This window comes from Macrobrachium nipponense, chromosome 6, assembly GCF_015104395.2.
Source record: "Macrobrachium nipponense isolate FS-2020 chromosome 6, ASM1510439v2, whole genome shotgun sequence".
Classification (NCBI taxonomy): domain Eukaryota; kingdom Metazoa; phylum Arthropoda; class Malacostraca; order Decapoda; family Palaemonidae; genus Macrobrachium; species Macrobrachium nipponense.
Window position 1 is genome coordinate 59,643,287 of NC_061108.1, and position 13,205 is coordinate 59,656,491.

At 36.9% G+C, this 13,205-nt stretch overlaps 1 protein-coding gene across 1 annotated transcript; it reads left to right on the plus strand.

The window, feature by feature from the left end:
• The first annotated feature begins 11,279 nt into the window (after window positions 1–11,279).
• LOC135216533 (uncharacterized) lies at window positions 11,280–12,551 on the plus strand. Its single transcript, XM_064251908.1, has one exon. It carries the CDS (start codon window positions 11,280–11,282, stop codon window positions 12,549–12,551), a length of 1,272 nt encoding a protein of 423 aa, XP_064107978.1.
• Window positions 12,552–13,205: the final 654 nt, after the last annotated feature.

Genomic DNA, 13,205 nt, shown 5'->3' on the forward strand with positions numbered 1-13,205 from the left:
ACAATGCTCACCATGTTCAGTATCTTCATTCTCCTAATCATCGCAAAGAAGCTTTTAAGGTACTATTTGTGTTAACGTGTAATGAAGGACTCTTCCCAGGACAAAACTATCTTGATTCGGGCCCAAGAGTATTAGAGAAGTTCTGACCGTTTTGGAAGTTGAAGAGTTGAACGCTTGAATGAATGATTTTCGTATCATTCGCCAGATGTTGTAGTAAAGGACTTCATTTGAGTCTTTCTTTGGATGTTTGTATTCTGGGTGAACTTGAATAATCTCACCAAGTGAGTAGTGGAATACTCTCGAATTTTATTTGATTTTACTGCTGATTTTATTTGGTCATCAAATGATCCAAAAGAGAAGAGTAACGGCGAAAGAGTTATGAATTGTGTATGCGTTGCAATGTAAAATAGAATAGGAGGCACAATTCCAAATTTCGACCTAAAAGCAATTGAATAATTTTGCTAATAACTTTAGGAGGATCGTTAATGGGGAGATTGATGAAGACTGAGCCAGGATTATCGATGAGGAAGAGGAAGACTGAGACTGAAAGGCTCCAGGGCAGGTGAAAGGGACTGCCTGTGGCTGCAGGTGCGTCGTGAAGATGTTTTGTAATGTGAAGTGAAACGAAGGTATGAATCCTTTGAAGAAAAGACGGGCGCATTTTTTTTGCAGTTATATGAAAAGCTTAATAGTGCAAACTAATGTAAGACAATACTATGTAAATAATGGATGCGTGATAAAAACAGATGGAAGCGAGTTACATATTCTAGGATGAATATGAGAAAAAAGTTTAGTGTAATGTTAATGAGAGATGCAGAGAGAAGGATCACTGAGAGCAAACATGTATTAAATATGCTTATGGAGATATGATACCGGCAGAATGTAGTTTTGAGCAAGGTGGTAACTGACAAGAGACTGGATTGACTGATGCAGTAAATGATGGAGTCAAAGTAGCTGCTTAAACGGCAGTATAACAATGACTGCTTTTTGTATTAGGAAAGCGATACAAAGGGTGAAGAATGAAAAGAGCTATTAATTACTTAAGGCACTGTGCCAAGCTGTCGTATCAAAGGAAAGGTTCAGGAGCGGAGGAGACAAAAATTATCCTTGCGTATGATGGAAAAAATACTCATGAAGAAAATTAGAGTCGAGTTAAGGATGACTGAGACAAGGAGACAACAACAAGCAGAGGATGTTTACATCATTATGAAGATTGTGTAAAGGACACAATGCCATGATTAAAGTATAAGTATATATATATATATATATATATATATGTATATATATATATATATATATATTATATATATATATATATATGTATCCTGAATCACAAAAGTTAGGAACGGATAAATCCATAAATAAAGATATATATACCATGAAGGAAAAATAAACGAAGGAGTAGCTGCGAGACCATTCGACGTATATCTTTTAATATATATTATATTAATAATTTTTTTAATAATTAATTATATAATCTTTATATATATATATATATATATATATTATATTGGGACGAGGTGCCAAGTATCTTGGTTACTACACTTACCAATAATTAAATGAGTACCTCACAAGCCAGACACCTGAACCTTCATCACAGGTAAAATACGACTGAATACTCTAAAGGCAACAGTGATCCCTTAAACAACTTACCAGTATTGCAGAAAATCAGACTAATTTCTTAAAACAGTTGTGAGGTAATCTTATATGTAATTAAATTAAATAAAGGGCATCACCACATCAACAACTTTAAAAGTCTAAGTATTTCCCTGATTTCAAAAGTGTAAGTCTAACTCACTTCAATTAAATTGGAGGAAAACAGCTCAATTACCACTCTGTATCTAACTAAACAAAAATTAAATATACTGGTGAAAAATAAAAACACTAGTAGAGGAAAAGACCCCATATAGACTCCACTTTTCTAGCCCCGCCCCCCGGCCCCCATCCCCCAAGGGGCGTGGCTACCCCCTCCCCCTCCTGATAAGCTCATGTACGTACGTGAGGCCTAAAAAGGGGCGGGGTGGCCACCCTGACCCCATATAGACTCCACTATTCTGGGGGGCGTGGCCACCCCTGACCCCATATAAATTGACTCCATTTGTATTATAAGCTCATGTATGTACATGAGCTCATATTGGGGGGCATTGCCTCCCCTGACCCCTAACTGACTCCATTGCTTACAAGCTCATGTACGTACATGAGCTCATATTAGGGGGCGTGGCCCCCCCGACCCCAAATAGACTTCACTTGTCTTATAAGCTGATATGCGTAGATGAGGTGTAAAAGGGGGTATGGCCACCCTTGACCCCAAATCGACTCCACATTATTGACGTCGCTTAACTCTTTGGGAATAAAACCATCCTTTCAACCCCCCACCACCAACCCCAAATTGACTCCACTTTCCTACCCCTGTGACTTCATGTAACTCTTCGGGAATAAAACCATCCTTTCAACCCCCGACCCCAAATTGACTCCACCTTTCCTACCCCCCGTGACGTCACGTAACTCTTCGGGAATAAAACCACCATTTCAACCCCCCCCCCCCCCCCTTGACTCCATTTTCCTACCCCTCCGGGACGTCACGTAACTCTACGTGAAACCTATCATTTCAACCCCTGACCCCAAATCGACTCCACCCTTATGCCCCCGTGACGTCATGTAACTCTACGGGAATAAAACCACCCCACCCCGACCCCAAATAGACTCAGTTCACTGCTTTTTTGCGACTCATGTCCCCTTTAATTGTTTTCAACGTAACCGGGACATTTACCTCCTCCTCCTCCTATAAAATCTCTAAATTTATATATGCACATCGCGAATATGGCCTCTATCGACTTCTCTCTCTCTCAGCCGTTACATTTTGTTTTATATATATACACAGCTGCTTAGATATTCAGGGTATCATGATAAAAGGATATTTGGCGACTGACTTCAACCTCATGTGAGACATATATTTATCAATTTGATATCTCCCCCAATAACCGACAGGGACAATGTTATCTGAGGATGAATCATTCACACACACACACACACACACACACACACACGATGAAACGAGACCTTATTGCCATATTTGCCAAGCTGACTTCACCCTCACTTGAAATTTTATTTATCATAGAATCTGAGTCATAATCTCCATGCCGAACTATACACAAGGACAAAGGCACACATTTCAATTTTGTTTATTTATTAATACCGAGTTTGAAAGAGGTTAAATGAAAAATCAAATGACAGACGGAATTTCAATTTTGTTTATTTATTAATACCGAGTTTGAAAGAGGTTAAATGAAAAATCAAATGACAGACGGAATTGTTATTTTATATTTGTAGCCAATGCTAAATACAGGGGAAAGAATTAATATTCCATACAAATACATACATTAGAAAAAAAAACTGTACAAACACGAACGCGATAATATACGCATTCGCTTTTTCAAAAACAATACTTCAACAAAACACATGGCTACTATATATTTTCTAACCTGTTCCTTCACATCACAGCCCTAGTATATACCACATACATCTTCTCCAGCACTTTCCCGACCGTGTATCAAAGACAACGTTTCATCTAATACCTCAAACTTTTAAATTTAGCTAACAAGTTTTTCATATATAAATCTTCCACGCAACTTTCCTCCAACAGGGATAAATTCTTTTTCATTATAGCCACGCAACATATTTTACCAATTTTGTTCATTTCATCACTGAATGTAGCTAACACAGGTATATATTGATTCAACCAAGTCGTGTTAACCCGCCCGCTTTGACCGATGCCAGGGGGAAAGATAACATATTTGACATAGTCATACGATGATTTAAATCATTCTTCCTTCAATTTCTTGACCGAAGAAAAAAGTGATTGAACCTCATCTGTTTGCTATCTCTGCCCAAACGATCGGCGTGATCTTCATCTTTGGAATAAGCCACGCTCTTTTGCGCATATTCATTATCTTCAATGGGGGTGCCGATACCGTATTGGCTTAATAAGGTAGCTATGGTGGGTAGATCAACTTCTTCGTCGCATTCCCAAGATGTGATATTTTCAGGTCTTTTCACAATGGTGAACCCTTCAATACCCCTATCACGAAGACAGGCATATGATGCACCAGTGCGAGAATATCGAAAACCTGCCAATTCGGCATACGGATAAGCTTGAATGACGTCCGCCACCACACCGTAATTCCTGTATGTCACACAATTATTGGCCACCAATAAACACGTATTCCTCTTCCTGAACTTATTTTCGGACAAGTTCCCGAAAACTAACTTGCACGAGGAGGTTGATGAAGCCATGGCGAGAGTTCATGTCTTGATGTGACAATCCTTCAAGAGATAATGAGCTATAAAAGCCCCGCAACCCGAGCTCCCTCTATCACAATCACTTATTACAAACCAGTTGTGACGAAGCGTCAAGTCTCTCTCACTCCCAGCCATGATTCACACTAACACGAATAAACAAGTCTTATCATTCCCTCACGCCAAAGGTCATCCACACAGATCGGTGTGATCTGCATCTTTGGAATACAATACTTCAACGAAACACCGTATGTCACACCTGATTATTACTTTCCGACTGAACACCATAAATACAGCCGACAAGGGAAATTGACGTTATTCCTTACCCAAAGTGTATAAGAGTAAGTGCATCTCTCGATCCACCGTCCCTATACACAGAGTGAATAAGTGAAGCATCAAGTATTTCTCTTGACCGGAACATCATTCCCCCCCCCCGTCACTATTCAGTAAGTAGCATATAAAACACTTTCCATTTACTTGAACATATAGTAAATATTAAAAACAGCAATAAGACTCATCTGTATACAGAATAGATATTCTAATAAAATAATGAACCCGTTAAAAGAAGCGGAATATATAAAACAGTCATTATTCCTCCCTTTCAGATATGGGAAATAACTCTAGTAGTGAACTGTCAGCCGACAAAGTAGCCACTCAAGTCAGACACCATTACTATTATGGTGTTGGGGCCCCAAACTCATTTATTAGGAAGGTGAAAACGGGTCATGACTATGAAGCAGGAGAAGAAAAAGAAGTAGCAGGAGATGCAACAACTCCCACTGGCAGCCCACAATAGTGCAACCCGCGACCAACTTCGCCACCACCCACTACTGAAGGAAACAAGTAACCCGGTGAAGGTATGTAAAACCGATGTGTTATATATTTATTTAATAACAGTTCCTGATTCCATAGAAACACGCACTCTTTTTTTCTCTGTTTCCCTATTTTTGCTTTCAAATGTATTGTGGGCATAGTAAAAAACATGTATATAATTATTCATAAGGATTTATTGACCACATAAAGACAGTTTACAAATTCAATACACTAATCACCGTAAAACCGCCTCAGCACGCATCCCAATATAACGTCCACGTGTATCCTTATGATAAGGCAAATATTCCAAAAAGTGTTTAAGAGGAAACGACCTAGACGTCTTAGCATTTTATCACCGACGTTCACAGGTGAATGATTCTCACAGCTCATCCTGAAATAAGTAAAAAAAGTTATGTGATTCAAGGTGTATGATACATATATAGAATATATCCTTAATAGAATGTAAATGGGGTAATATAAAAATCAAAGAAAAATATGCATTTACCTTAGTTGTTTAAGATGCGGAGACACTCCTTGTACGTAATAGCATATTTGACCCCTGACCTCCAATGTGAACATTTAAACTTTTTCAAATATTTAAAATAATATCCCGTTATCCATTTATCATTGCCTCCCAAATGAGTGAATGAGAATACATTTTGTATTAAGGATAATACTGTTTTCACACCTCTGTGACACGCAATTAACAAAAAAACTAATGTAAAGGCCGCACTTGTACGATTTATCAGGTTGTATTTGCTTTATTAGTCGATAGAGGCTATATTGGGGATGCGCACATATAAATTTAGAGAAGTCATTCGAATAAACTTTTTGATTTATACCGTGACTATCAAAAAAGAAGATTATATTTCTAGGTGATTTTTCCACGTAAAAACATACCCAATGACCAATAATATTAATATCAGTAGACGAAGATAATGTATTAGATATAAAAACTAAAGGTTTAATTCTATTTTCTGGCAATGTCAATAATCCTACTTCATCCGAAGCGAACACACCTAGATATTTAACCCGGTCACCGAGTGAACCTTTTAAACTTATTTCAATTTCTTTTGTATCCATTCCATTTAACCTCTAACATCACACTGAATAACCCTATCCGCATCCACCGTTAAAATACCCTTGGTATCCCCGAAAAGTAAAATAATGCAAGGGTTAGGCGTAGCCGTACCCAGCCTGATCGATATTCGCAGGTTTGCCGAAATTTCCACTGGCATGGAATCTTCAACATCTTCCACCACAAAATTAAAGCAGTAAATAGCTCTACCATTTTTAAAACTATCATAAGTGATCAGATTATCACTGCCACCCCTTATACTTTTCTGCGTCTCGTGATATAATTGCATGATGGTATTAGGGAAACTACATTGAATATTATATACAGTATTCCCATTAACGGTAATATGTATATTATTTAAATCGAAAGATTGAAAATATAGACTATTGGTTGCGTAATCACCTGAAAATGTTTCCATATCAATCATGGCCAATGTGATTTTTTCAGGTATACAACTGTTAAAAGGCTGATCAATTTAAATAGAATTTTCATTTTGCCCAATAACGTATGTCTTGTATAAAGTCTTATCAAATATATATTGTATAGGATTAACTGCTATCGCCTCATTTAAAGCCGACATTGCGTTATAATGCGGGGTAACTCTATTGATCCATAATTTAGCCTTTTCTACATTCAACACATTTGAATGTCCGTCTGTGTGGGCGCCCATAACCCAGTTATTATTCGCTAATTCGAGTCTAAGTCTCAAATCAACCGAATCCAGTAAATACATGTCTATAGTCACTATATCCAAAAGAAGTGGAAAATATGTATGCACGCCCCTCGTTTTAATGTCACCTATAACTTTCATCTCCCACCTGCTGGTTTGACCGAAGGTATTGGCAGTAAATTGCCGAGTTACCCCGTGTGTTACATGATAGTCATCATATAAAAATCCCGCCTGACTGGTGGTAGGTAATGCCGAGGGTTTTATCATTTTCAACATTTTGATGTATGATTGATAGTTTAATACCGGACAGGATTCCACCAACTTTTCATTCAAGAAAACAGAAGCAGATTTAAATAATGTATTACTAATACCATTAACGACATACACGTGGTCACCATCCACTAATTGTGCGCCGTCCCTATCTATTGTGATATATAATTCTAAAGCTATACTTGACAAATCTAAGAAAGAACCTGCCATCCCATTAACGCGAAATTCTATATATTTATCAGATAGAACTTGATTTATGGAAATATTGCAAGGTGTAAAATCCAGTCTTTCCTTTGAATTAATTAAAGTTTCAATAACTCTCCGTCTATTAACATTCGGGAACAATTCTGATATACCCGTAATATACGATGAAACAGGAACTTGATTACCAGTTCCAGGTATGTTAGGAACTACGCTAGCCATGTTTTGTGTTTATATAATTTTAGATGAAGGGTAGAACGAGTGCGTACCCGCCGAATGTCAATTGATGAATGAGTTACAAAAGATCGTACATGTCCTTATTATATTTACTCCTAGATTTAACTCATATGCCCTTCCTCTTCCTACGTTTTTTCTTTCCTCTTTCACTCGACCGTCTAACTAATCGTTTCACCGTTTTCATCCGTCTCGTTCTCCTTCTTCTCCTTCCAGTACCACTTAAAATTCGTTGTCCAGTAGTTTTGAGGGCCCTTATACCATTTTGTTTTATGGATTTCTTTAAAGGTAAACCGCCGTTTACAATATCAGATAATACAGATCTACCGAATTCATTAACTGAAGGTTTTGCAGCATTAAATAGAAAAGGAAGCACTTTACCTGCAATACCACTTATGGTAGAAAAAATGCCACTTCCCCTCCTGCAGCCGGGATAGAAAACGGAAATATCCTCAATCCCCGCCCCTCTCCTTAATAAAGGGTCCGATAAAAATATTTTAAATTCCGCCTCTGAAGGAGGCACGAATAACACTCTCATTTTACTGTTTATACTATTCCTAAACAATTTAATTGGAGCTTGATTCGCAAGTTCTAGTTGACTCGAGGGTGTTACGATCATGAATAAGGAATGCCATGTGTGAACATCAAATTATATACGCACCTATTCATCTAATTTTTCTCTAGGTTTTATACGGAGTAGGCAAGTAACACTTGAGTCTTTAGTGAAATGTAAAGGGTGTCCATTTTGATCCGTGATAAGAATAGAAATCTGATCCAAGATGTTCGTGTTCAACAATTTGTAGACTGTGTTATGTATTCCTTTTCCTCTACCACTTGCTAAAGTAAAACAGTCCAATATATTTACTAGTCTCCAGCCAAAAATCGTCGGTTGAACTATATCTGTATATATATATATATATATATATATATATAATATATATATATATATATATATATATATATATATATATAAAATCTACCCCACAATTATCAGGTAGAGAATTAAGGGAACGTGTTCATTCAATTCATGCCCGCTGATATACCTTACATTTATATTTATTTATGATAGAACAAGAGAGTATAACTGGCTGTTATTAGTAATGTAACAAAGGGCTTGTTTAAAGTACAGCAGTTTTATAAATATGTTGTTATATTGGGTTGGTGATCATTTACCAAAGAGCAGTTAACATTTACCTCTGGCTACGTAAATACTTATCTCGCCAGTCTGTATATAGGTATTGGATTAAGAGGATTACTGTAGCTTCGGTTGAAGACAAATAAAGAAGATTTAAGAACATCGGTATTATTTCTGATTATTCCACCAAGTACAATTGGGATATAACAGATGGTAGGAGAGACGTCATCGAATCTCGGACCTGGTATACAAGTCAGAGAAGACATCGAGATTAACAAGTGTTTTCTTGTGATTAACAAGTTCCGAAAGTTTTGAGAAAAATTTTTGTAAAGTCTAAAATGCCAGAAAACATGGAGTAAAACACCCTTAACAAGGGGGGTGGAGGGGTCAACCATCAGCTATGTTTAGAAGAACAAAGGAACTTGAACTTTCCCGCCAAAAAGCTCCCCCTAAGATGATATCGCCGGAGTGTAAGGTTCCTCATGTAGGAAGAAGACAACAAGAGGTATTACTTATATTACCAGTATTACTTCTTCTATTGAAAAGTTGACGCTGGTTGACATAGGTTGACGCTTCAAAGAAAATTCTGAGTGAGAAGTTTTACACCCAAGAAAATTTATGAGACCTCTAGTATGCGTGTATTTTTTTCTTGTAATTTTATAAAGATAAATTAAGTTAAAATTTTCAAAATTAAACATTTCGAAAATTTAAGCTGAAGGTTACCCTGAAAATCCCTCTGGTGTTTAAGAAAAATTAAATTAAAATGGATGTTATGTACAGAGAAAGCATAGACTTGAACAAAGAGATTTGTGAACTTGAAAAATTTGGTCATATTCAGAAAACCGATGGTAGTTTTATCTTTCATCATTGTAAAAATTGTGGAGGACCTTTGCTTGGCCACATAAAGGATGAAAAGGATTGTGACCCAAATAGGAAATGAACCCAGGATGAAGTAGATATGATAGAAGATACTTTATCTGCACATGGAATGTTTTCTGTAAATGTGGCACGTATGGACACTAGAAAAACGGCTTTTAAATGTGATATATGTAAAAAGAATTTCATGAACAGGATGGAAAAGGAACAGCATATCAAAATTATGCATAAAGATATTTCGACAAGTGTGGTAAAGGAAGGTGCTTATGATTTAACAGCAATCATTACAATGGGAAAAACTATTGGTGAAGAAATTGCCAAAGGATTGGAAGCGAAAAGATCAACACAGATTACTAAAGCGAAACCTCCTCCAATCTGGGTTGGTCAAACTTTTGAAAAGTTTTTTTCAAGAAATAGAAGCGTGGAATACCTCGAACAAGGATGATAATTTTACCAAGTATACTGATTTAGTAGAGAGCCTGAAGAAAAATAATAATGTCAAAGATTATGTTGTTTCTGTGCTATTGGCTCTAAACAAAAATGTAGCAGCAGTTTTGGAAATTCTTAAGCAAAAGTATGCAAAAACTACAGCAGAGAAGTGTATTGATGTTCTCAGGTCAATCTTGGAATTTTCCGTAAAGGAAGAGGACACTAATGAAACTTACTGGGACAAGTTTGAAGTCTTGATCTGTGATTGTATGAGAGAGGAAGTTACTGTACATTTGTATTACTTGTTAGGTGTTATGATGGTAGAAAAAGCATATGATCGGGGGAATATTAATGCAGAAGAGAAAAGAAGACTGATGGATGCTATGGAGACACATGATGGAACTGATAGGAGACCGTGAGAAGACAATGAAGTTTTTAATCTTCTGAAGATCGAATACAGAAAGTTAAAAATCGAAAATAATAGAAATATTAGAACTAAATTTTCAGGATCATCTGAGAATTTGTCTTCGGTTCACTATGGCGAAAATAGAAGTAGATGGCAAAGATGGCAAAATTTTAAGCAAAGACCTGATTTTCATAGATTTCGTAGATCAGATTCTAATCCAGGATTTTGGAGGACTCAGTCTGGAACATATAGGAGAGCTCCCTCGCGGACACCATCAAGACCAGGATCATCTTCGAGGCAGTCGTCCAGTTTTAGACCATACTCCAATGGTAGGCCATTTTCAAATGGAAGATCATCTTCTAATAGTAAGCCTGTTTCAAATGATCGGAAACAGCAGCAAAATTTGACTGAAAGAGTAATTATGGTCGAAGAAAATGTAGCAAAAGTCTTGGAAAAGATTGAAGAAATGTCGAAGAAAGGAAAGAATGTGAATTTTGTAAGTATGGGAGAAGTATCAGAGATCATTGATGTAGATATCAGCGATGTAATGTTTGCTAAAGAAGTTACCGAAGTAGGAGCTCTGATTTTGGATACTGGTTGTCCAAGTAGCTTAGTTGGAAAAAGTTGGCTAGAAATATATCTGAAGAAAAATGGTATTAAGAAAGAAAATTTGCATAAAAGGAGTTGTTTCCAAAAATTCAGATTTGGTCCAAGTAGAATATATGAAAGTAAGGAAATTATAGAAATACCAATAACAATAAAGGAATCTAAAAAATCTGATACTTTCAGAAGGATTTTGCTTGAAGCTTTTGTGCTGGAAGCCGAAAATGTGCCATTGTTGTGTGGTAGAAATACTATGAAGAAATGAAAAATGGATCTAAGTATGCATAGAGATAAAGTGACAATCAACGTCGACACAACCCGTGAGTTCGAATGTATGTATACTGCAGGAGGTCATATGGTTCTTCAGCTGTATGAGGATAGAGCATTTTGGACTACAGACGCGACTGTATTTTACTTGAAGAAGGAAGTAAATGTAGAGAGTTATGAGAAGGTGAAGAAGATTCATGAAGTAACCAACCACAAGAATGAAAATCAACTACTTCATGCATATAGGAATGCAGGAAAACTTAATGAGAAAATGCGAGAAACAATAAAAGAAGTGTGTGAAAACTGCAATATATGTAAAAAATGCAAGAGATCCCAGGGCACACCTAAAGTTGCATTACCAATAGTTTCTGATTTTAATCAGATTGTAACCATGGACTTAAAACAATATGGAGAGACTTATGTATTATGGATGATCTGTTCCTTCACCAGATTTATTCAAGGAGCTGTTTTGAAGGATAAAACCGCCGAGTCAGTAGTTGAATCTCTCAACACAGCATGGAACTGGAGGTTTGGGTTCCCTTCTCAAGGATACTGGGCAGATAACGGACCAGAGTTTAAGAACCACGAAGTCAAAGAGTTTGCTTCAAAACTAGGTTTTGAAGTAAAATTTGGTCCAAATTACTCACCCTGGAGCAATGGAATAAACGAACGTAACCATTATTCTGGAGATATGACGGTGAAGAAAATTCGAGAGGCAGATAAGAAAATTGATTTAAAGAAGGCTGTAGAGATGGCTGCTTGGACTCATAATACAAACACCAGTATTTTAGGATATAACCCTATGCAGTTGGTGACAGGAAAGGCTGTAACAATACCTGGAATTTCTACAGGAAATGTCGCCACTGAGTCGATGTTTGACAGTGAGAATGTGAAGTTAATGATCGAGAGACATCACACGATCACCAAGCAATTCAGGAAAGCTGAATATTCTTCAAAGCTGAAAAGGGCTTCACAACAGCAAAACAATAAATTTAATAACATCATTTACAAAGAGGGGGATATGGTATTTTACCAAGATAAAATGAAAAAAGCCTGGTGTGGTCCAGTAAAGGTTTTCACACACAGAGGAAGAGATGTTTACATCTGGGCGAATGGCGATTTAAAGAAAGTAGCCAGTTGCAAAGTACAACTTTGCTCTCAAAGAAATATTCCTTCGGAAATTTCAAGAGAAGTAAACAACGAAGCAAAAGCAGTGGATTCTACTCCAAAAATGGCAGGAGAAGAGAAAATATCAGTGGATCCTCCAGCCTAGTAATCTAAGAATGAAGACAAGATCTCAAGATAATAAAGAGGAGACTGAGAAGGATTTCATTGGAGCATTCTGGTTGACGTCAGAAAAAACCGAGTGTTTTTATGAGAAAATAACAAGTTATGTAGTGGAATTGCCTGTTAAATATCACAAGATGCCAGAAGTGTTAGAAGCAAAGAAGAAAGAATATGAAAATTTGTTACATTTTGACACTTTTGAAGAAGTGGAAGATGTAGGGCAAGAAAAGATAGGCAGCAGATGGGTGATCACGAAAAAGGAGAAGCATGACGGACAAAAAACTGATTACAAAGGGAGAATTGTCGCCAAGGGATTTCATGAAAAAGAAAAACCCCAAGCTGACTCACCAACAGCTATGCGTGAAAGCATGAAAGTCTTCTTGTCCTTGGCTGCAAATGAGAATTTTGAGCTTCAGTCTATTGACATCAAAGCAGCATTTTTACAGTCAAACACACTTAACAGGAATGTATTTGTAGAACCTCCAAAGGATTTAAAAAAAGAAAACATTATTTGGAAACTCAGAAAACCATTATATGGATTGGATGATGGCAGTAGAAAATTTTGGCTGAAAGTTCAGCAGATTTTCAAGGAAGAAGGTTTGAAGACCGTGAGTGGAGATGAGGCATACTACTATCAGCA